Here is a 25493-nt window from a genome sequence, read left to right on the forward strand (position 1 = left end):
GTGAAGGCGTGCCGCCATTTTGCGCGGCGGTTGGGCGGCCGGTGGCTTTGGGTTCGTGGCCCGTCCGCCTCGAGCCTGGAGCGGTAGCCGTCGTGACCTCGTGAACGCAGACGTGCACGTACATCCGTCCCAGCGGCCACCGGCAGCCCGAGTACGGCAGCCGTTAGGCACCAAGGCGGGCACAAGCGGCTTTTTGCTTCCATCCTTGCTAGCTGGCTCCTTTTACCTCAGATTTGAACATAGGTTTATTGTGTAACGCGCTGAAGGTCTCTTCTGGTCGTGTGCAAAGAAAGTACCTTAATTTTATTGAAGAAAGGCTGATTTTCCTGTAGAGACAGGAGCAGAAGGGCACCCGACCCTCCTTAGCTCACATTCAGGCCATGGTGACCGTTGCCGTGCAGGGCTTGTCCCAAAGCTCTAATGCAGCCCAGAGTTCAGTTTTGCAGACATAAAGCCCATGGCAACCTGGAGCTGCCCCTCACGTAACAGTCTCTTTACCTATCTCCATAGCGCGTTTATCTCATAGTTCATCCCCACACCTGGACCACACATTTACCAGCACTGCTGCATTGGAGCTGCGTGTCAGACAGGTGGACGGCATCTCCCCGGCCGTGCTTCCCTCAGCACCACAAGCAGTGCCCAGAGCAACAATCCCAGTGCAGCCAACACAACTGTCCAGCTTCAGGGGGAAAAAACCACACGCACAGGAAAGCATTACAAACTAGAAAGAGCACACTGCCTCGCATAAAAGTGCACTGTGTTTGGCCGCCATCCAGGCTTCCCAGTGACCCCAGGTAGAGTGAGAGCACACGGATCTGCAGAAGTCTGGGCTCTTATCTCCGGGATCAAAGAACAAATCCTCTCTAAGTCCCCTCTGCCTTTTTAACCTCACAAAACCTTCCCCTACATCTTACTAGTTCCACGCAATGCTCACTCTACAGGGCAGTGTCAGCTACAGGTAAGGCCTTCCTATGCAAGTACTCAATGAATGTAAGCATAAAATCATTCCCAGAGTTGTCAAAATACGTGCCATGTTTGTGGACAATCTGAGTTGCAGCACTTTTTCTTCTTTTTGCCAAGTTCTACTTGTGGTTTGGGTTTGTTTTTTAATGTAAAACACTCATCAGAGTTATTTTTAATGTAGAACAATACAAATAATACTAAGAACATATTGTAACCTTACAACCTTATTTTCTGGTGTTTTTCTTTGCCTGAAGAAAAACACCAGAAAATACCAAAGAGGTACTGAAGGCTCCTTCTGTCACGTTCCATAATCTATTGCCACGCGCACAAGAAGCAACTGCTATGTACTCGTTTTATAGATTTGTGGAGTCAAGGTTACCTCAAGAACTCATTTCTATGCACTGGAGACACTCTCCCTCCCCGTCCTGCAGAACAGGGAACACCAGTCGTTACAGTTATTATGAGCCGGCTCTGTTCTCAATGTGCCATTCATTATCACACTTCCAACACAGCCACCTCTCCTTCGCGCAGCTTTTGTCTGAAAGAAGACACAAAGAGAGCAGAGCCATGGTGGGAACACCATCAAAATATGCCTAGCGAACATGGTGAATGAGCACTGCACCCTCCATACCCTTTTTCTCACCGTTATTTCACAGATTTGTAATACACGCTCCTTAACTCCCATTTTGAGATCTGCTGAAAGCTGTGTGCAAACTGGATCCTACCTCTGTTACAGCGTCCCATCCCTGCTTCCCTAGTGGCTTAATTATAGATGCTGTGCTGTGTGTCAACAGCCTCTGATCAACTGCTTTATCTAACTCATCTGCTGAGAGAATACTTTCCTTGGATCAGCCTGTATTGCCTGTTAGACTGTGATAAAGGCATCAACATGTCCTTCCATGCTGGGACAATATTGTAGTGCACACTGACTTGTAAACTATGATGCAGTTTGGCATTTCAGGCTGGAAAGGTGGGGTGATTACTCCAGAGATCTCCGTGCTGAGCTTCAACAATGAAGAATGAAGGGAAGTTAATCATGGGCCGTGCAGTGAACACTTCCTAAGAGGCTTAATTATAAATGTTGTGCGGTGTACAACTGCAAGGAGATGAGTGTTAGCTAGGGAACGTGTCTTCTGAAATTACTCACGTGATAGCAAGATGAGCCTGAAGAAATGGGGGGGAACATCCTGAAAATCTACAAGGATACTTCCAAGTCAGGAAATAGCAAAAGAAAACGGTTTATTACGTCTAACTGCATTGTTTCCAATGCCTCACTGACTAAACAGCACTTGAAAATGAAACGTAACGTTCACGCATCAGTAGATGAAAGGAACTGGTTGTAGCTGCATCTGCTTAAATTCCCAAACAAATATTTTCTTCCCACTTGTTGCTTTATGTACATCTGCCTTGTTATTATCCCTTTTCACACTGGTTGAGCATCCTGATCTTTTCCAGTAAGCTGAGTGCCTGTGAAGACGAGGATCTGTTCTGTCTTGTATACAGTCAGGCCCACAGTGACCTGAACAGCGGTTTTTTAAGGGAAAGAAAGGACACAAGAATATAAACTATTGCAAATGGCATGAAGAAACGACACACAAAAAACCAAGGTAGGTGCAGATATAAAGGCAGAATAGAGCTGTGATTGCCAGTCAGAAAAACAGCTGAGTAGGAGTCTGCAGTTTAAGAAACCTCTGAAACTGCATACATTATGTTTAGATGAGATGGAGGAGAGTTTCATAACTAACAAAGACTTCTGCAATTATGATACGGGCGGGTCAATAGCATAACGTAAAAATGTTCTCACCAAAGATAATGGCCAAATTTTCCCTCACGATTGATGAAATCACATCATTGATAAAGAAAACCAAAACTCACCAGTGGTCATCTACACAGCTCTCAGTTAAGCATACGTTGATGGCATTCTTGATTGTGGAGAAATGGCTTTTTCTCCACCCCTGTGCATCCCAAGCCGCCGGTGAACGCAGCAGCAGGGAATTATCTGATTTAGACGGAACATTACCTGTGTGTCCGAGGTGACTCACATACTGCTGTGCCCGCACCCTCCCATGCCAGGTGGCCCGGGCTTGTTGGGAGCAGCAGATGTGATATCGTCCTCCTGGGCATCTCCTGACTCCATCCCCGCGCCACGGGGGCACCTCCGGCTCTCCACATCACTGCAATCCTAAACACGAGATGCAAGTAGGAGTTAGAGCCGTGCTATTTGGGGTTTCGATAATGATTCCGCTCCTTCTGAGCCCACACTCTGCTGTGGGTTTCTCCTCCAGCCTCCAGAAACCGGCACGAGGAGCTCGGTTGGCCTCGAGCTGCCTTTCCCCGGGCTCAGCAGGGGGAATAGCTGGAACGTTCTGGAAGCCGCCTGCACGGAGGCTTGGGAGGCAAAGGCACGGCCGTTCCTTGGGGAAGGGCCTTCCCCCTGTAGGACACAGAAGTCAATTGCCCACACTTGACGAACGTGAGATTCTCCCCGGGTTCATAGCTAACTGCGCCCGTGGAGGTGCTCGGGAGGGAAGAAGCCGGGAAGGGCTGCCCACCATCCCTAGGGACCTCTCGTTTCACCGTAGGCAGGGACCGGCTGCACGCCCCTCGCCCCCCACGGAGGAGCCACCAGGCGCGGGGCTCCCTGTGCCCCGCTGAGGGACGGCGGCAGGGGCGGGCAGCAGAGCGGGAAGCGGGGGGCGCGGGAGCGGCACCGAGAGCGGGGCCGGCAGGGGCGGGCAGCAGAGCGGGAAGCGGGGGGCGAGGGACCGGCACCAGAGCGGGGCCGGCCGAGCCGGGCACGGGCGGCGGTGACTGGCCGTTACAGGCAGGGCTGGCGGGGGCGGAGGCGGCGGAGCGTCAGCATCCTGCGACCGGCTTGGGGGAGGCGCGGGGCGGGCACCGCGTGTGAGGAGAGCCGAGCCGGGCCGGGCCTGCCAGCGGTACTCAGCCCCGGGAGGTAACGGCTGTGGGGACGGGGAGAACCGGCGCTGCTGGGGGCCGCGAGCCGCCCGCCCTGGGTGAGGCCCTGCGGGGCGGCGGCGCTGCACAGAGCCGAGAGCGGCGTGGGCCGCGCTGCGCTGTTGCCGGCTGAGCCGCCTCCGCGCCTGTTATGCTTTTGTTTCCCCTCGGCACACGCGGCCCTCAGGGCGGTTGGTTGGGGACCCCGTCACGGAGAGGGGGGAACGTCAGCCACGGCCCAGAGCCGTGCATGGGGAACAGTGAGTGCGGGGCCAGGTTCGAAGAAGGCACGTAGATGAGATGGATTCAGTGCGGCGTCCAAATGGTATTATTCTAAATACAAGCTGAAAACAAGTTGTAAATAGTGTGTATTACAGGAGAGCTAAGAACATCGATATAATCCGATGGTGCAAGCTATAAAACCTCATTAGGCATCACTACGATCTCCCAGTGTCCAGTGTGTGTACATTTCTGAGCTGATGGGATGCCCTGGCTGTTTGGCCATGTGTCCGGACATGCCTGCTGTGCTGTGCTCTATGAGTACCTACACCACATGCCATACGCTTTGGAGTCATGGCCTACCAGCGTGTCTGCTTCCCATCCCCAGTGCAGCAGCACATTTATAAATGCAGCTGCTGAACAGCAGATTGAACTCAAATTTTGGTCAAGAAAAACAGACTACAATTTCAGAACTAAAAGGTTGTTTTGTTCTGTTTTGTTTTAGTAAAAACAGTGAAGTAGGACAAAACTTTTACACATTCGATATGAAAGCACTGGAATCACATCATTAACAGGTTGCCCGGGGAGGTGGTGGGTGTCCCATCCCTGCAGACAGCCAAGGCCAGGCTGGATGGGGCTCTGAGCAGCTGATGGAGCTGTAGGTGTCCCTGTTCATTGCAGGGAGTTGGACTGGATGGCCTTTAAGGGTCTCTTTCAACTCAAACATTTCCATGATTCTATTTTTCTGTGAAAAGTAATGCTGTTTTTAATTTTCTTGTCCAGCTACCAGCAGTCAAACTCCCAGAGCCTTCTGTCGTAGACTTTAATCTCTAACTTCGGGATCACCTCATTACACAATTCTTTCCATGAATAGATCAGCCTGCAGCTTAGGTTGTTAACTGCCTTATCTGAAAAGCAGTGCCAGGTTTTATTGTAAGCTGCCTTCTCATTTTGAGGTTTTCTTCTCCAAGACAACAACATTTAAGTTTGTTGCTCGCAGAACGCGGGGCTAAAACAATACAATGTGTTTGCACTAGCTGGCAAGTGGTTGTTTACTTTCAGCTGCAGCATGGATCACTTCCCAGACAATCACTTTACACCCCCAATGGCAAATTAAAGGCCTCAATGTTTTTTCTCTGTACTTAGTCAAATTTATACCTAAATGAATGTGGATGCTACCTTTATCTTATCTCTAAAGCTTCATTTGGAAAACTTCCAAGTAAACTTTTGCTAGTGGTCCTAATAATCGGTGATTGAGATCCAGGCAAGTCGCAGTTGTCGTATGCTGTAAATCACCAAGGGATAAGCCAGCAGAAGAAAATAAAAGTCATTGCTTGACAACATATTCTGAGAGCTTGTGAACTGGAACCAAATGGATTGCTGAAATGGATACTGCCTTGCAGGTTTCCCAGTAGCATTAGGGAGCAGGTTGAGGAAATAGTAACAGATTCACCAATTTTTGTTTGTAAACGTACCATACAGTGATACAAACAGTGGTTATATTCAAGTCAGTGAGATCTTTTCATGGATTTTAACTGGGTCAGGAGTGTGCCGAGGGGAGGTCTCTGAGCTTCATGGGCTTCTCTTGCTAACATCTTACTTGCACAGTATGTCTTTATATATATATATATATATATATATATAGGGGAAATAAAATAACTTGTCTATACTTACAGCTTCATCGTGATACCATAACACTGCCTTGGCATTTGTCCCCTTTTAGGTGACGACCACCAACCAACTACAAGACTGTTGCAATGAGTTTTGTTGAATATGGCGATACGATCAAGGATGGTGACACAGCTATTGTGTTCTTGGGCCACGAATCCATGTTTCCTGTGAAGGTCCAGCATGGCGGTGTAACTCAGACTAAATATGGGGTCATCCGGCATTCCACGGATCTCATAGGCAAGAAGTATGGCTCCAAAGTGACCTGCAGTAAAGGAGGATGGGTTTTTATTCTTCATCCAACTCCAGAACTGTGGACTGTGAATCTTCCACACAGGACGCAGATCCTGTATTCCACTGACATCTCCGTAATCACCATGATGTTAGAACTGAAGCCAGGCTCCATAGTATGTGAATCAGGTAATCATACGTTCATTAAGAACTAACAGCAACACCTTCCATGGAAAACACACTTAGCTTTACATTTTGCAAAATATCCTCTTTTTTTTCCATTGTGATACAATTTTCCCAGCCTGCACATGGAGTAATTCTCTTTCATTTGCACATGCAATCAACTACTGCCTCTCCAACAGGCAGCGTTGCTTCAGTATGCCAGCCTTATGCACACGTGCCTTTGAGTACATGATTAATTTGTCTTAACTATGTAAACAGTCTTCTTTCCCTTACCTAAAACTGCCGAGTTCTTCAGACATGTTTTTAAAAACATGATTTGAATCAAAAATCAGGCATTGGATTAGCAGTCTGCAAGAACATCATTGAAGTGAATGAGTGAAAGATGGCAAGGGACTGGACCTAGTAATATGGGAAATGACATGTCAGTATTTCTATCACATGACACCATAAAAGTATGTATATTTTGTTGTTCTCTCCCCAACTGTGATCCACTTGGAGCACTTCAGCTTCACGCAGAGCTCACTGTAGTGGCACAGTAGAACAGATGATGCATTCATCACAGTGCTCTGCTTTGTTTCTAAACTTGGTTTAATTTATTACCACTTCCATAATTTTACATAATTCTTAAATAAGGAGGAGTTACATTTCATGTAGATAGATGTTTTCGTGGCTAGATACAGTTTATAATAACACTTTCATGCTTTTATTGCTGCAGGCAGGATGAGGCTTGCTTGATTTCATTTGATCTCTGTAGTTTGCAAAAATGTGAACTGTAGATAGTTTGTCCTCATTTTTTCTGTCTGTTTACTTTGAGTCTTTTTAGGAAGCAGTTTTATATGCTTCCTTCTGAAATACAGATATGGCAAAGGATCAGTGTGACATGGTTGTACTGCACTGTGTTAACTTGCATTTAACATTTCCTGCTCCTACCCAAGCATGATGATGGGCAGCTTTGGGGGTATTGTGGCTGCTTTCCAACACAGCTGAAGTGCTGCTTATCTGCATCCAGTTAAACCCAATAATAAATGGGCGTGCTGGAAACAGGCAGGGCCATGTAGAGAAGCTCCTGGCCCCTTCCTTGGGATAGGTGAATGTTAAAGGACGGAGCTGCATCATTAATGCTGTCAGTAATGATGAAAGATGAAAATCTTTGAAAGCTCATTTATCTGAATAGCTAAGAAATGGAGATGCTTGATGAGCTAACTGATCCACGTTCCCAGAAATGCTGTGAGTCAAAAGTCGTAGCTACAAACAGTCCTTTCTGTTAATGGAAAACTGTTCCCAGGTTTGTTTTAATGTCTGTGCTGTCCTAATTAGTGTTTTAACTTCAGCTTTCTAGGGAAAGCAAACAGTTCTACTACTAACGCTGTGCTTGTATTGCCTGAAAGATTCACTGTTCACAAAGAAAGAGGGGAGTACTGTGTCTTGAAGCAAGAGTTAATCTTGAAGCAGGAGTTCTTACTGCAGGTGTGCTTATGACTGACCAGAATTGGTGATCTGAATTAAAAAGTGTTTCACATATTGACAACTGGAGCCTCCAGTGTGATGATGTAACCTACTTTGGTGCCATCCAAAATTAGGCCACGTTCAGCAATCGAAAATCATTAGTGCTTGTTTAACCTTGTGTGGCTTAGGAGGAGCTAGCCAATGGTGATTAACAGCAGGAAATCTGGTCTAGTAATGGCATTTGAGTCTGCTTCCTTTTAGTGCTGTCTTTAGATGTGTCTTGAGCATTAATTAGCATGGAAGCCTGTCTTTTTATTATTTGAACGTGAACTGATACAGACAGTTGCTGTGGGGGTGGAGGGGCAAAACAGGCACAGTAATCAGGCCAGGCTCTCTTCCCCTTTCCTTGCAGTTAGGCTGTGGCAAGTGCCCTGCACCTAGCTGGGGTAAGCAAGCAGAACTGGGGAGCAATGTGCACAAGTGTACGTAGAAAGGATGGGTAAAGTAAGATGAAATGCCCTTTGTGTCCTGTTCTGATGTTGTGAATACTGGCGTATATTACCTTACACGTGTAGTTAGGAAAAATCAGTTTAAGGCTTAATTGTATATTGCTTGAGTTGTTCCGTTTAAATTGATTCATAATGATCTGTCATAACCAATACAAGCATATTAATACAGGTTTTACCATTTTTAATAAATACATAAGGAGCAAGCTGGTCAGCAGCACATGCATAATTAAAATCATCTCAGCATACTCTATTGAGGCTGTAAGGAGACTCAGCATCTGCCTGATGTTTCATGATGGAGGCATAGGAATATGATCCTTTTTCTGTCTCCTGCTAATTTCTAATTTATGAAAGTACATTGAGATTCAAAAACTGCTGGTGGAGCGAAGATCTCTTGAAAGTATTGGTCCCTGACCTGAGGAATTCACCAGTTTGAAAAGAGTTTTTGGCAGCCCGATCTTTCCAGAGGTAATGGGTACCCGAGATAGCTGCTGCAGTACCTGCAGTGGGTAGTGTGAAACTCTCGTTTTGGTCAGGTAACTCTGGTCTTGTGCTCACTGCATGCTCAGTCACCACTTAAGTGAAGGAATACATTCAATCTTTTTTGTTTCACCACTCTCCAGAGCTCCCAAACTAACTTGATACCATCTTCCAAGCCAAGGCTATCTTCAATCCAGTGATTGCAGCTGCCTGTAGGATAACAACTCCATTTGACAACTAATTTTTTTTTTGTTTTAAAATTTATTTTTATACTACGTTGGAATAAATACGAAACCTTTCTGATATCGTTGCAAAACATAAGTAAAGACCTCTTCTTTTTTTATTCCAGTACCTGCTTCTCTAGGCTTTTTTACTGTCCTTTCTCCCTGGTAAGACCTAAACAAGTTTCTGTCCTTACCCTCACAATTGCTCAGGGAATGCAGTGCAGCACTGTGAAACCTCATTTAATCTGATAAATCTAAGAAATATTTTGGTTTCAACAGAGCATTGTATTTAGACAAAATGTAATTTAGTCAAAAGTATTCTGACCAGTATCCCACTGATCCTTCAGCCCTCGACAAAATCAGACTCACATGAGCAAAAATGTTAATTGGATTTTTGTTTCCCTTCAGCTAAGTCCCAAATTAAAAGTTGCTAAACCCTGTTCATTGCCACACAGCAATGGGGTTCCAAAGCCACGGATGGGATTTGTGAAGACTGAGAACAGACCTCTGGGTTCTCATGGCTTCTTTGTGGAGGGGTAATAAGAGCCTGTGGCCAGCCTGCCTTACACTGCAGCTCCTCCAAAACAGTTATGAAATTTTCAAACTCATGGTCTGAGTGTAGATTTTGTTAGGAGTACGCTCATAAAAAATGAAGGAGGACTTAATGATTAATGGATGCTTAATAAATGATTAATAGATTATTGTGGAGTCCCGGGAAGTCAGCTGTAGTGCTATGACTCTTCTGACTGCTCATGTCTGCACCATCTCTGTGGCATAAGTGTATGTAAACTCTGCAGCTGTATCTTTTGTGTATGCACCAAAGCTTTGTAACTATTAATTTGATTTTGGGATGTATTCATATTAATTAATTTTTATAATGTCTCCCATATCTGCGTCTTAGCAGATCAGAGAGAGGAGAACTCAAATATGTGATCCTCTATAACACCTTCTGAAGTAGAAGAAAAACTTCATCTGTACCAACGTCAGAGAAGAGAGTATTCTCTTGTCATACCAAAGAACTGAAGCAGAACTGTGGCCACGTGAGGCATCGCTGCGATGGGTGCAGCCCTGTGGCTGAGGAGTGCAGTTGGTACTCTGAAGTGCTTGTTTCCAGGCTGTCTGGGCTTCCTTTCGTCTTACCATTTCATTTGACCACAAAGTACATTTCTTGTGCAGCTCTGAACTTCACAGTATCACCTCCATTTTGCAGAAGATCCCTCCCTAAAGAACTCTGCCTCTTGAATCTCTAAGAGCAAATTCTTTTCAGCCTTCACATTCCCGTTCCTTTTGTAGGCAGTGCCAGCCTTGGAAACTTCCATGCCATCCTTCCCCAGCTCCTGAATCCAGTGAACAGTAGCCTTCCTAGGCCTCCAGCCTGCTTCCTAAAATGCCCATTGGGGCAGCACGTCCACAGCAGAAAGGCAAGAGAAGGAGCTCATGTGCAAGGGGACCTTCTTGATGCACCTGCAGCAGCCGGGCCATTTCCTTGAAACGCCCTCTTCCCTCTCCTCCTCCCCCCTCTGTCCCCGATCTTGCAGTTTCTCACCTCTTCCACCATGATTTGTGCCCGACCGCCCTCACAGAATGACTTTTGAGTTAAAACTATCAGATGCTTAAGATCTCATCATATATTCGCTAAAAGTGATTAACATTTCTCCCGTTACATAAACTTGTCATGCAGTGTTCCTCTGCGCTGTGTTTCTTGTCAGATACTGGCTGTGGAGTTTTTAGCTGTGCCTAAAGATTAATTCTCCTCTGGTTTTGAGGCTCCATCCGTTCTCATGGCTGACTCATGACCCGTCTTATTATTTGCCAGGTTTAAGTGTGGTAGCTAGGAGACTAATACAGCAACACTGATTGTTTTCTCGTGTTTGCCCAGTTTAGAATATCTTGCGTAGCCAAATATTGCAGCAGATACTTCAGTTCTATTAAAATGTTACTAGATACTGCATCGATCCAGAAATTAATAACACCACTTTTCCTGTTTTCGTGCTATATAAACCAATGTATGCACTTAAGAGCTTCCTCAGCTTTAGTTTGGATTACAAACCTGCCATAATAAACCTGGCAAATGTTTTGTATAAGCACAGCTGTAAACATGTATGGGTTCGAAATCACAATTTTACTTCCTTTCTTAAAAGGGGAAAGCTCACAAAAGGGAAATGTTGGGGGTGGGCAAGCAGAGAGAAGACGTAGGGGAACACAAAATCGGGTCTCTTGTGTTTACAGCACAGGTGGGATTCCAGGAGGATAAGCAAATTAGAAAACCAGACTAAACAGAAAACAGTGCAAGTGCATCCCCTCTTATTCAGCTCTCCGTCAAGTGCTGTATTTGATGCTGTTGGATTGCCTGTGTTTCTCTCGACTGCTCTCCTGATGTGTATCCACACAGCACTGAAGTAGCAGGTGTTATTTCTGAAGGGGTCAGATGTTGTCTGCTGCAGCTTTGAAATGAGGAGTGATCTTAGCGTGGATGCTGCCTCATGATGCTGAGGTGTGTGGAGGCTTCTCTGTGGAAAAATGCCACTTGAATCAGCAGAAGGTGAGAAAAGCAAATCTTTTTGAGGCCATGGGAATTGTTGGGTTGTTCACGTGATCAGTACTTTGCTGTCTGTAAATCAGAAGCAGGTATCAATAGGTACTGAACCCCAATGTTTCATCTAGGTGTCCGCTCGATAGGATATAAATCCTTCTAAATCTGCACTGGTTTTGTTGACTTGGGAGAGGGTAGAAGTTCTCCTCTGAGCTTAGAGGTGTCAGAGGTGGAGGGAGGGAAATGGAAAAGGAGTTCAGAAGGTGGTGAGAAAGCTCAGCTGTTGAATGTTGCAGATTCGCAGGGGAGGAGGAGAAAATAAGCATTATTTTCCCCTTCTATAACATAAGAGAAATAAAGGTTTGAACCTGCCTTCTGTAGACAGTGTTAGGAGTTGTGCCTTAGCACAGAACTGTGCTGAACTGCCAGACCCCAGCGAGGATATTCCTGATGAACCACAACAAGTGTGGTAACTGTCAGGCTTATGAGAGCCGGGGGTCGTCATCATTTCACAGGATCGGGTTCAGAGTCTGTGATCTCTTCAAGAAAAGAAGAAACGTTGCAATGGTGGATGATTCATACCACCTTGTTCTTTGTTTCCTGCAGTTTTGAGACTGTTGTCATGGAGGAGGCAGGCAGCATCTTCAGAAATACTCTCATTAGTGATGTCAGCGCGAGAGAATTTGATAGAGTAAAATGCGATGTGTATGTATTATTCTCATGTTTGCAGTAGCCAGTCAACAACAAATAATTCCTGGCAACCTTGTTTGACAAAAGCTCAGTCTGTAATACAGTCCTGCAAGCGATGACTTCCAACATCCTGTTTTTGGTGCTGGGTTTGGCTTTGGAGTGTTTGAGAATAAAAAGATGTACCGGAAAATAAACCAAAACAATGTAATGGGATTTCGTAGGAAGGAGACAAACTGTATCTTCTCGGGTGTTTTGAAAAGCAGATTTATATGGAAAGTGATTAAAAATGTAAAAGAATATGAACAAGGAAACTGGATACGTGCACAAGCTGCCTCTCTTCTGCATCCATCCCAGCTGTGCTGGCAGACCTCCCGTTCACTCTTCTAGATGAGCTGAGAACAATGCAAAAAGTCAGCAGCGCTGCCCATTAGGAAGGTAAAATAATGACATTGTGTAGGATTGCAGGAGTTCTCAGTCATGCAGTTCTGCTTTCTGGTGTGAAACGTAATGGCAGATTTCAGTCATTTCAGTGTCCTATGGGTATCCCTGCTTTTGTCATTACAAAAAGTAGTGAAATGCTGTTTCTTTGCTATGTGCATACATTATTGAGTTTTTGCAGCCACGAGGCTGCCACGATACCATTAATTGTTGTGACCAGTGAAAAGTTTCTGTCAATATTTAGAGCCAACTGATACTGCAAGTGAGTAATTTGTCACGTGTGCACAGGTAACTGCCCTCTGCCTTCTGCTTGCTTTACTGTAATACTGGTGTGGATGCATGAATTTTCACATTAAGCAGATGTTTATGTTCCAGTTTCTCTGTCCTCTTGGACCTTTTTGGGGCCAGTGCTAAAATCTGAGGTCCTCCCTTCCCATTAAAGCTGGGGGAGGTGCTGCTGTGCCTGCCGGGGTCAGGGCCCTCCCAGAGGGAAGCAGGGAAGTGGTGCCCATTCTGCAGAGCGTTCAGTTGGTCTCATGTCAAATGTGGGCCCTGAGCTCTTCATGGTCTGAATGGCTTCCTTCTCAGAGCTGTCAGCTCAAATCCAGTGCCTGAGCAATATTTCTCCCCTTATGTGACTAGAGGGCAAGGACCTTGGATCTGTCACTAAACTCTGACTTCCTGTCCGAGTCAGGAAAGTATTGCTCCAATTAGGCAGCATAGCAACCTCTGAATCCCCTAATTAATTTCCTCTCTGTTGGTTTCTGAGCTTTCTCCACCGCTGCTGTTCTTCAGATTCTGTCCTTTAGCAAGAGTCTTTAAGATTTGCTGTAGTTAAAAGAACTTGCTTCAGGCTGAAATACAGCCTGAACAGTCACTGAAGATAGCTAGAAATAGATTTTCTTTCCACAGGAAAAGTGTGTTCCAAGTACAGAATTACAAGTCAATAAACACAGATAATTTGGGGTTGCTGTGGGGCTTTGAGTTTGGTGGGTTATTCTGCTAAATGCCACTTCAGTGAGTAATCTGCAATGCAAGTCGGTATATGGGTGTTTTCTTCAGTGAAAACGTTGGCTATTAGTCACTATGTATTTAACATGCCAATGGATCATTAAAAATAAGTTTCCCAAATTACCAAGCTCAAACAAGAAAAAGTCTGTATCTTAATGGTTAGTCTGTGACTGTACATGGTAATCGTACTTATGTACAATTTGGGGTATGTGGTGGATCTCGTTAGACTTCACTGAGACAGTGCAGACTTGTACAGGTAAGCCACCTATGCGGTCAGGTCACTTGGGTGGTGTGACTGCAGGGGGCCCAGGGGCCTCCATTCTGGGTCATTTCAGGGTGAGCTATGGATGGCCGGTGTGTGAAAAGGGGCCTGGGCAAAACAGGCTCATGTCGTGAAGGTTGGCTGTCTGCACAGATACCAGTAGGGTTTTCAAACATAGGCTCTTGCCAACATCTCTTTCTTGTTGTAATGAAGTGTAAGGTTTTGAAAATACGCTGAACTTTGCCTTCATCTCTTTTTACCCTAGAAGAGTCTTGCACTTGGAGAAAAAAATCTGTGGTTAATTTTCTTTATATTTCCCCATTGCATTTAATTCCTAATGTTCTCCCGTGGCCCTTTATAGAGCTATATTGCTGGCCCTTGGCATTGCCTTTTACTCACAGGCTTTTAATTAACGTTTTGAGGACCCTGAAAACTGTTTCCTGGGTCATTTGGTCCATCTCTCCTTGGGAGGAAAGGACTGTTCTCTTTTGGTAATTTAACCAACGGTTCCTGTTCATTCTGTTTTTCATTTAGTGTTCTAAACAGGACTAATGAAGGAGATAGCTGTAGTAGTGCCTAGCACTATCAAAAGGCATTTCACAAGCTGCTTTTCTTTTCTAGGTACAGGCAGTGGATCCCTGTCCCACGCTCTCATCAGGACAGTGGCTCCCACAGGGCATCTGTACACAGTGGAGTTCCACCAACAGAGGGCTGAGAAGGCCAAGGAGGAATTTCGGGAGCATGGAGTAGAGCATCTGGTCACGGTGACCAACCAGGATGTCTGCAAGAATGGGTTTGGTGTCTCAGGCATTGCAGACGCTGTGTTCCTGGATATTCCATCTCCGTGGGAAGCCATTGGACATGCAAAGTCTGCGTTAAAAGCTGAAGGTAACTGCACTTAGCTTTTTTTAGGAAGTACCATTTCTGCCTCTCAGCTGTATGCTAGATCTGCTCCTTTCCATTGTGCCATCACTGTTCTCAAATGTCAGTCTCTAAGCATTTCAAAGGATGAAAAAGAAGTCTTCAATTTGCAGTGAAAGATTTGAAAAGAGCAGAACAACTTTTTCCTACAGGTCTGTGCTAGCTGCTACAATTAATGGGCAGTTTATGAAAGAAAACAACGTTTGAACCTTTGTCTATGGCATTTTGTAGATCTGAGGGTGTGTGGGAGGCAGCAGCAACAATAAACGCTAAAAGCAAATTTCTTTGGCACTTCAGTGGAAAGGTGTTTGTATAAAAGGTGTTCAGAATCACTTCACATCAATCACTGCAGATTGGACTGGTTTAACAATGCTACACATCAATAACGTTAAAGAAAATGTGGTTATACTTAAATATGCATGCTAATTTCTGCCTTAAATCTCTGCTGTCAGAGCTAATGAGAAGTATGACATTGGCTGCAGTAGGAATTGTACCTAAAGGTTGTTCCAGCTTGTGCCAGCTGCTCCTGGATGGTGACAGCAAGTGGGAACTGCTTTTGCGGGACCGAATGGGTTTTGTCTGTTTATAATACATCTTTTCCCTATTGAAAAGTAGGGAATAAACCATTCTCCTATCCTGAAATAAGTTTTCCCCTGATTACTGTTCTACCAGTGTAACTGCGCTGGTGTGAATCTGAGCTAACTTCTGCCAGGCTATGAAGTGACTTTTCTAATCAGGAGAGTATGGAGTGCAGAACAGTGCCCATGCTGGGACATGACTTCAGCAGGGTAATGACTTTAGGTAAACTGCTTGGTCTAAATCACAGGATTTAAGCTTGTTCTTAAAGGTCACTGAATGTGCTTGAGTCAGGACCAACCCAGGCAGTAGTTGCAGTAGGAGTAGGCTCCCTCCACTACCATGGAAAATTTTCAAGGTAGCTTTCCAATACAACACATTCTTTAGAAAGTAAATAAATAAAAAGAGACTAATTAGCACTCTGTACCTGCAAGGGTAACAGCTGAATTTGTAGCTGCTTTCCAGCGTGTCCTGGGAAAAGAAGAATTTTCACTGCACTGTACGGTGCCCTTCCCATGCTCAAATTATCTAATCTAGTGAGCAGAACACTCAGCTGACTTCCCAGCTTAGAAGGCGCTGCATTGCGCAGCCCAGTTTGAATTATTTAAGTGGTGCATGTTTAGAATACTGAGCAGGGCTGCTTGAGCAATTCCGAGGTTTGAATCCCTGTCTCACCCCAGCGTTTCAAAAACAGATAAAAGGTACCGTAGTACCAAACTGACAATGCTCTTTGGTTGCGCTTTTCTGTGCTACAAGGTGACACCTGCTAAGCCAATATTACAAATATTTAAAACCCTGCATCTTTTTTTTTTTGTCTGTAAAGAGACATCGTGTGCATTTCACCGGGCAAAGGGTGAAGCTGCTTACTGCTGTTTTCAAATAGTTAAAGCTCTTCTGCAGTAAGAACGGGTTGTGCACATACTGCTGCTGCTCACCTCCATTTCAGTGATAAGGCATCACTGGAGAGAATGAGACCTTGCACTCTTTTCCCTCCATGCCCTCTCTCATGCATCTGGACAGGATGGTGTGGCTGGTGTTATTGTGATGCACAGTGTAAACATTGCATCTGTGCTGCCAGGTAGTGGTCATTCATTCACTGAGGTCGTAAGGTACTTAGATTGAAGTCAGGGCTAAATGAATTTAATATATAGCATCATTTAACCTCGTCTTTAGAACCACAATATTCCTGGTAGAGCTTTCAGCTGAGACAGCATGTAAGAGAGAGTTCTTGACCTTAACAAATGCTTATCAAATCAGTATTTTCTCTCCTACTTAGGCTCAAGATCCTGAGTCTTGCAGCTCCTAGTAGGCTGAGTGTTAATGATCCTCTTCACAGAGTACATTTATCACTCACGTTATGCCTAACAGTAGGCTGTAAATATGCTGCTTACGATAGCTTGGCCTCCCGTTTAATGCGCTGCCAACTTGTGAAGAGCTAAAAGGATAAAAATGCACAGGGAGTTTTTGACTCCAAGGTTCTTGTTCTCTGGTGACACGCTCTGCTGATGCTCAGGCTTGCATCTCAGCTGCATCCTTCTGTGCTCATTTCACCAGTCACGCTTTCAGGCAGAAATACTGCTTGTAATATCTCTCAGGCACTGCTGCACTGCAGAACTTGCTTTCATTTCCAGACCTGCACTGTTTTCCTTTTGCAGCATCTGCTGATGAATGCTTTTCCGTAGTCATAGCAGTATCTGACCTTGGTTTTTTGCAAAGTTGCTGTTAACCCCTTCAGGCTAGATTTAAAAAAAAGGAATGCTTCAACAGAATGAAAAAAGTGAGAGGTAACAGAAATATCCTCCACATCCTACAGTACTTAAATGCCCTGAAACTTTTGACTCAGTTGTCTCCCAGCTGAATACTGTAGTGCTTTGATTATAATTCTGTACCCACCTACTCTGCTCTCTAAGTATTGCCTATTTCATACATATATACATATAACTGTTAGAGTTGGAAGGAACCTTTAAAGGCCATCCAGTCCAACCCCCATGCACTGAACAGGGACACCCACAGCTCCATCAGCTGCTCAGAGCCCCATCCAGCCTGACCTCGGCTGTTTCTGAGGACGGGGCACCCACCACATCTTTGAGCAACCTGTGCCAGTGCCTCACCGCCCTTATTGTAGAAAAGCTTCTTTCTTATGTTCAATCTACATCTCCTCCCTCCATAAAGCCCCTAAATTATGAGTTTGTCAAATAGTGATCTGAGTGATCTCACCTGAATTGAGTGACACGGTTCTGTCAGGTCTCTCCAAAAAGCCCTGCAGTGGAAGTTCCCTCCAAACACTTTCCTATATGGGCCTCTATATTTCTGCTATTGCAGAAACCCTTTAGGAATACTCTGCTCTTCTTAGAGGTAGTTGCTTTTCATTTCCAAAGTCTTTTGTTTGTTTTGCTAGTTCACAGTGGACTTAAAACTAGTCCTGCTTGTATTTTCTTCCTCTAGCATAGCCATTGATTGTTGTCCTAACCTGCCAGCTTTGGTTCTTACAGCTGCTGTATAAGCAAATAAATAACACCTCAACCTCCCAGTAGCCTGTGGTGTAGGTAAGGAATGACCAGGCTTTGCTACTTTAACTTTTCATTTAGGTTTGCTTCCCTCCTCCCCGGTGCTTTCAGGGAATACCAGTTCCATGCAGAAATTCTCACTGGCTATTTTTCCTGACCCTAGAGCTTGTTCCTGGTCCCATTTTCAAATCACCCAAGTATGGCTTTGAGGAGCAGCTGAAATCTTCAGCCACGAGTCTCACCTCCGTGGCAGCTGGGTTGGGAGCTCCCCAGGCTGAACCACACCAAGAGGACAACAATGTGAGGCTGCTGCTGGTTGGGCCTGAGCTGCTCAGGAATACACAGGGAATGTGTTAGGGCAGGAAGTGGAGCCTGCCAGTCCAGCGTGCTGTCTAGACTTTCTTCCTCCACCCATGCAGGTGGTACCCAAGATGGTATCAACGCTTCTCATGTCCATAGGAGGTTGTTTTGGAATAAATGAATGAAGCCATAAGTGTCTGTAAAACGTCATCACTCAGCCTTTATTAGTGTGCCACCTGCTTTGGTTCGAAGGAGAATTTGCTCAAGGTGAAGTTAAAGATAATCAAGGTCGGGCTGGACAGGGCTCTGTGCACCCTGATCTAACTGTAGACATCCCTGTTCATTGCAGGGGAGTTGGGCTAGGTGACCTTTAAAGGTCTCTTCCGCCTCAAACAATTCTATGATTCTATGATAGTTTGAAACATAACCTCCCAGTGTTGAGGGACCATCTGGCCTGGCGCAGAGCTGCCCAGCTAGGATCAGAAGTAGGTGCTAACTCTCAAATTTCACCAGGTTCCCAAGCACTGCTTGCTGAGCTAAGCACAGCTGGTGTGTCTTGTTGGAGGGCATTAACCTAGCTGAGGCTGTGGGGGTTTTTAGCTCAGGTGCACACAATGGGTCTGGCCCAGCAGCCTAAGCAGAAGTGATTCTCTCACCTGTCATGAGCTAAGCAGCATTCCTGCACTGTAATCCATGCTGTGGAATGCTGGCTAAAATTGTTGGACGTTGCACAGCTTGTAGAAAGTAGCTGGGGATGAAGGGAATCTTAAAGGAAGTTGTTAGATTTTCTTCACAAGTCTGGTGCCAACTTTTTTCTTCTTTTTTTTCTTTTCATTTTTGATACATGCTTTTGCCAGCCCCGTAGCAGTCAGTAGGAATGAATTGCTTTGGAAGGATGCACCTACAAACATAGAGGTTAAGGTCACATTTGCAGAAAATGGCACCGAGCTCCCATTAATGAGCTGGCAATTGATTTGGAAAAATTTTTCTTTTCTGAATCAAGAAACAGCCATTAATTTCTTCCAACAGCCAAATCCTCTAATTTCACTTGTCAGGGAAGCTGCATCAAATCGCCCACGAGCACACTCATTTAAAGGACATTTTGTCCCCTTTTGCAGAGACAATATTTTTAGTGTCCTACTAGCACAGGGTAAATGCCATAGTGATGCTGCTCTGTGACTTCCCTGCCTCACCCCTACATAATGATCATGCCATGGGATCTTTGTAACATAATCTTCCAATTATCACAAAGCACTGAAATCCCAAAACCCAGAGCTGTGTTCTCTTACCAGAAATAAAAATGCTGTGCTGCATTTTCTGCGTCACAGAACCATTTCCAAAATTATGGGCCCTTTTCTCAGGAACTTAGCAGTGCTGCACTACATATGTTCTTTTCACATCCTCTGAGTAATACTGTGATGATGAACAAACCTAGCAGAGCACTTGTGACGCATACAGCAACCTGTAAAAGAGAGGGCATGTAGCTTGGACACGTGTTGTTTTCGTATCATGACGATGCATTGAGTTTGTGTCCATTGGGTAGCACTGCCAGATTTTCATGCTGGGTACCTAATGCAAATTTTAGGTAAGTAGAACTGGTAGAGGTGTTACTCTTTGCTCAGACAAACCAGAAACACAGTTGCTTGGTGGAGCTGCACAGAAGCATAACAACAGGAACTGTGCTGGGAGGAGGAGCAACTTCCAAGGCACTGATCTCCAATAAAGATAGCAAGGTGTGTCTCTTGATTATTAATTAGATACTTTCAGTACTGTGCTTAAAAAAGTGTACAGTGCTTTGTAGATGCAAATCCTCTCTTTTATTTCTTCCTCTTCCCCTAAGCTCTCTCCTCCAATTGTTCCAATTGTACTTTAATTTTCATAGGCTCTTGACCCCACTGCTGGCTACGACGACTGCCAGGACTGTGTGGGCACCTTCCAGCCTACAGATTCACATTTAACCTTTCCATTAAATGTTTCAAACAAACTCAATCTCTGCAAAATTGAAGGTGGAAAAAGAAATTTAAGTCTTTAATACGGACTCATTATTTTCTTCTCAACTTCAGCACTTGTCAGATGCATTATACATGAATAAACACATTTTTAGACAGCTCTTCAGATCAAAAAGCTCACACGGCTTCCCAATGTGAACAGGATTAATCTCAGATAATTGCTGTATCCATTCATGATGACACACAGGTCTCATTAAACAAATTTAGGACCAGTGGCTTTCCTGAAAGGAGAGCTCTGAGCTCTCCTTCTCTGAGAGAACACGAACGTGGCTTGCACCTAGAAGTCCTGCTCCTTTGGGAGAAGAGCACGTCCTTCTCAGTGCTGCTTTTCTCTTCCTCAGAGTCCACTTTTTTTTGCAGCTAAGAACACCGTGGCAAATGAAGCATCCCAAATCTATTTTAGGCAGTCTCTGTAAGTCTGGAGGTGCAATTTCATTTCTACCTTCAAGCCTTCTGCTAATTGCAGCCTTCCAACCTAATGAAACGAGTTCAGTCCATGAGTCCAACCCAGCCTGCAGTGTTGTGGAGAGGAGACAGCAAAGAAGACCTCCTTGCCTGTTTGACAGATGTCATCTGGATGTCAGCTATCTCAAGAGCCTTCTTCTCTACCCAGTGGCTCAGAAGCCTATTTTCTGTCGCCCTGCTTCCCCAAGCAGCCTGCTTTGTGAGGAGGCAGCCTGATAGATCAACACCAAGTTTGGTGCTGCCATGCTGTGCTCAGCTGACCATCCTGAGGCAAAATGAAGGTTGCTCTGGCTTTAATTGGAGGCTTGACAAGAGCCGTAGGTGGGTCTGCAGCTTGTGTTGCCACGGTTGTGTGCAGGCTTCTTACTTTTCCTCTGTAAATCCACAGCTTGTGCCTAAAGATGTCTAGAAATCCTTGCAGTTGGAGTAAATAAGAACAGGTTTGCTATAGATGTAAATATGTTGCCGTTTTTTGTTTCAATACGAACGCAAAAAATGAAAAGCCTGAATGAAATCGTAGTAAGTCTGTGATCTCAGTGCAAATTCGTTCTTTGCAGACAAAGAGTTACTGTGAACTGACATTTAGCTAAGTTAGACGTTTGTTCAGTTCCCTACACAATAAGAGTATGGCACCGTTCTCGATAACATATGCTCATTATAGTAACTTTATGGTTATGTAACAAAAATTTCTTCTCGAGCTTTTCTCTTTTATATCTACAACCATGGCAGCAACGTGTACTGCCCTGGCCAGAAGGGATGAGCTGTCGGATGCTGTTGTGGTAGTGCTGGCCACGCTGATAAACATATAAATCTAATTTCATGGGAGCTGACGGACCGGGAGCACAATTAAATTGGCATCCTCAGGGTTGGTTAATAGTGACACATACCAGCATTTATTTTGCAGGTGGTTATTAGATTTGTTCTTTAATTGTCACTCCGGGGAATTACTTGTCTGGGGTACTTTGTTCTGAAGATGCATGATAAGAACTGCTGGCTGTGGTGACTTTATCCAAGGACTGAAATTAAATCCTGCTTAGTGTGTGGTGGATTAATGGTCATGGAAAGTGCTCTTCCCCAATCAGTGCCCGGCGCATCATTGCTGTGCAGTAACTGGAGTGCTACAGTGACACTTTCAGACCCGATGCTTTCTTTTTTTAGAGATGTGACTTTAGAAATGAGAAAGGGGGGGAGAAAAAAAAAAGAGCGAGTTTGAGATAAAGCAGGCCTCGTGTAGTCCCAGCATTGCCTCTATTTTTAGCAGGATGCTTTGCTCTCAGCTGCACGGGTTTTTTAACTGCTTAGACAACAGGGCTTGGGAGGCTCAACGGGATGAGCCTGGGAGAGGGCTGGGAAGGAATGCAAATTAGGTCAGCACACATTTTCATCTAATTGTAAGAAGTGAAACAGTGGCTGAAGCTGCATTGTCCAGCTCCTTCCCTCAGCACAAAAGCTTTTCAGGAAGGGCAGCGTCCCTGGTGGGACACTGTGTCCTGGGTGAAAGCACATGCCCTCGCTGTATGGCAGACAGTGGCCTTCTAATTCTTTGATCTGATTTGGCTGTGGCTTTTCAGAGTAAATCTGAATCATTCTATTCTCAGCTGTTAAGGTGACATTGTAGCCAGCAGAAAGTTGTAGGGAGCCTATTAGTGCTCTGAATGTGGAATCCAAACCGAGCCATGTGCAGAGGAGGAGGTGTGTGTTAGTTTGTCACTAAGAACCCCGCTGTAGGGGTTTACTGTAAAATACTGTGGTATTCAGTAAATTTTAATGCTCCAGAGACACGCTAGTCAGCTTGACTAAAAGGGTAAAGTCTTAACAGCACTCCATCTATGGCCTGGAGAGATTACTTTATTCTGTACACGCATACCATCGTTCCCAAATAAACACAGCCGCTTTTGTCAGAGCGTGTGTGCACGCACACTTAGATTCTAATGAAGGCAGCTCTGTACAGTGTGTGGAGAATGACTTCTGGCTTTGTGTAGGTGCCAGCTTCAGAGCAGTGCCTCGGCCCAGAGCAGTCGATAGTGATTCCAAAGGAGGCACTGCTCTTTGGGGATTGACTTTAAGAGTTTTATCACGAAGAAGTGTGGTGGGCAGCGCTGGGTTTGGAAGATGAGTGAGTTTGCCACTGCAGTTTCTAAAGAGTCTGATGCATCTTGTGAAGTCATCCCTGCTTGATGCTGACACTTTGATCCCACAGAGCTGCCTGATGAAGATTTTCTTTCAGAATGTTTTTACTTTTGTATAATTCATAGAATCTTAGAATATCCCAAGCCGGAAGTGACCCATGAGAATCATCGAGTCCAACTCCTCATTGTAATTCTACATGCAGCCAATGGAATCTGAAAAAAGAGAAAAAGTGCTTCGTTTGTGTTTCTGCCCTCTTATCTACTGCCTGTCTTCTTTTGCAGGTGGCCGCATCTGCTCTTTCTCCCCCTGCATCGAACAGGTGCAGAGAACCTGCCTAGCAATGGAAGAGTACGGTTTTACGGAGATTAACACCTTGGAAATTCTGCTCCGAGTATACAATGTAAGGACAATTAGCTTGCAAATCCCTGACCTTGGAAAAGCAGCTGAGGATAATTCTAGCGCTGGCTTTGACAGCAGCAACCCATCAAACCAAGGTAGCCCAGGCACTAATCTGCAGCAAGGAACGGTGCAGTTCAAAAGTGGCGTGCCGCTGAAGGAGATGGTGGGTCACACAGGGTACCTGACCTTTGCCACTAAGAGCCTCTTCTAGTACACTTCATCTTGGGGAAGTTGGGAGTGTTTTGTGTGTTTGTGTGTTTGCCGTTTTCATGGTTCCTTTTTGTAGGCCATCCAGATTGTCAGGGAATTCCATATATAGTCAGATTTAGTTGGAATATGCTTTGTTTAAATAGCACGCAAGCATTAAGCAGAGCAGCATCAAGGGAATGTTGGAACTGTGGAGCAGTGCTTGCTGTCAGAAAGACAAAGTAATAGCAAGTGGCCATTCACTGGAATGTGTGGGATAAAGATTCCTCCTGATAAGAAAGTAAAACAGCACACTGGTCACAAACAAGATGGATTTTTTTCCTCCTCTTTTCTGAATGACTTTCCCAGTTTAATGTTTTTATCACAGCACCATGAGACACTTCTCTTTTTAAACTTCTCTGGCGTGTGTGTGTTGCTTTTAGGAATCTGGAAGTGCTTCCTTGCTTCCTTTTGGATATGGAAGTTGCAAAGCCGTATGGTTGCCTGCATGGCAGGCCACAGTATTAGTGTTTCTTTGGAATAGTGTTGAGCTGCACAGAGGGTTATTGGCAGCACTCAGGAACACAGCCTCTTCCTCCATTCTGGCATCTGCAAATCACTTGGATTACACAGAGGTCGAATAAGTGTGCTAATTGTTGGATTTGGTCTAAAATGGTATTGCGATCAATTGATAGTAGAAAATGAGGCATGGATTTGTACTATAAGCTTCTAATAGGTCATCTGCTGTCAGCATTATGAATCCACTGTGAAAACGCACCGAATGGATGGGGAATGTTACCTGAACTGCTCTGTGAGCAGTGTGGCTGAGGTGCAGTTTGCTTGGTGTTTTATTGCGTGATGGTGCCTTATCGGCCTACAGCTGAATGACAGTGAGATTGCTTTTGGCAGGACTTGTCTCCAAATGGCAACAATAATGCAAACATGGTAAAACCATCAATCAGCCTTATTAATTATGTTTTTGGACCATTTAGTCTTTAGTATTCCATAAAAGCTGGCGGGTGGGATGAACTTTTTGAATGCTAGATTACGTTTTATTAATTACAGAGTAAAATAATGATGAAAAATGTTGAAGTTTCTCTTTTCTTTATATTTAATGTGTTTTTTTCTAGCAATCTCACAGATATTCCAGCCACTAGTACCATCTCTGGAAATGTTTAGCTGTGCCTTGCATTTGGCACCTTATATGTTGATTGTAAGAAAAATAGCCATCCATAACCTGCTGCCTGAGCAATTGAACCTGATATCCCTCCCCCATTCTTGACAGAAATAAACAAAGCTAAGCTTTTAACGTGTTATGGCAGAATGCTAATCCATAATGGTTTAAAGAAAGCTCAACCGATCACGACAGCAAAGATAAACTGCTGAGCAGATTAAAGGCAGAAAGCAATTCTGTAGCACTAAATCAGTTATGTAAGCAGGCCTACCATTGTAGCTTTTCTCCAGAAATTATGTGAAAGTTCTGTTTCTGCTGCTGTTAACTTCCTCCAGGCAGGTTTGTGCTAAACTGCTGACGATGTTGATGTGGTTTGGTGGCTGTATTGTAGTGATGTGCGTGCAAGTGCATGGGCACGTGTTTGTGTGTGCCTGAACTGCCACCATGGAAGTGATGCTGAGGGACTTGCTTAAACCGGAAGGCACCATAGGAAATACAAAGTTAATGCTACGAGACTGCTTACCTGGAGGTGATTCTCACTTTCTAACAAGTTGAATCCTCAACCTTCACCAGGGATAACTCCAGCCTTAGACTTGCATTCTTTTTTTCCTGACATTCAAACAGGATTAAAGAGGAACAAAGTCACATTTCTGTCCTACAAATAGACATGGAATGGAAATACCGATATGTCTTCATGGAGTTTGAAACAAGGCTGATGCTTCTTTGCCTACAAAGCCCAATTCAAAACCCCTTGAAATAAACCATTGACTTTGCATTGCCCATATTGATTTGATCCCTGCTGAGGAAGGGCAAGCATTGCGTAACAGGAGGAGGATTTAATTTCTGTCTTTGCAATATTAAAAAGGCCTCTGTGTCTTTGTTGCCAGTCCTGGCCATGGCCAGCACCACACTGCTTCCTGCTGGTGCTTTGCTGGCAGGGTCATGGAGAGAACCCCTCACTGCCCAGCACTGCTTAGAAGTGCTGGTCCAGAAGCACCACTTCTTAGTTCTGCT

At 44.8% G+C, this 25493-nt stretch overlaps 2 protein-coding genes across 6 annotated transcripts; one reads left to right on the top strand and one right to left on the bottom strand.

The window, feature by feature from the left end:
• The first annotated feature begins 21 nt into the window (after nt 1–21).
• TRMT61A (tRNA methyltransferase 61A) lies at nt 22–24614 on the top strand. Of its 5 annotated transcripts, none has more exons than XM_040701304.2 (4): nt 22–2570; nt 5864–6228; nt 14434–14700; nt 23002–24614. In XM_040701304.2, exons 2-4 carry the CDS (start codon nt 5898–5900, stop codon nt 23328–23330), a joined length of 927 nt encoding a protein of 308 aa, XP_040557238.1. In that variant the 5' UTR covers nt 22–2570; nt 5864–5897; the 3' UTR covers nt 23331–24614. The 5 variants fall into 5 exon arrangements, with proteins under 5 accessions (XP_040557238.1, XP_040557236.1, XP_040557235.1 ...); XM_040701302.2 differs by lacking the exon at nt 22–2570 and adding an exon at nt 3400–3436; XM_040701301.2 differs by lacking the exon at nt 22–2570 and adding an exon at nt 3841–4246.
• LOC124417975 (sulfated surface glycoprotein 185-like) lies at nt 2186–4496 on the bottom strand. Its single transcript, XM_046941925.1, has 3 exons — nt 4470–4496; nt 3675–4067; nt 2186–3145 (listed from the first exon to the last, which is right to left on the bottom strand). Exons 1-3 carry the CDS (start codon nt 4494–4496, stop codon nt 3002–3004), a joined length of 564 nt encoding a protein of 187 aa, XP_046797881.1. The 3' UTR covers nt 2186–3001.
• Nucleotides 24615–25493: the final 879 nt, after the last annotated feature.

Source organism: Gallus gallus, chromosome 5, assembly GCF_016699485.2.
Source record: "Gallus gallus isolate bGalGal1 chromosome 5, bGalGal1.mat.broiler.GRCg7b, whole genome shotgun sequence".
Taxonomy (NCBI): Eukaryota; Metazoa; Chordata; class Aves; order Galliformes; family Phasianidae; genus Gallus; species Gallus gallus.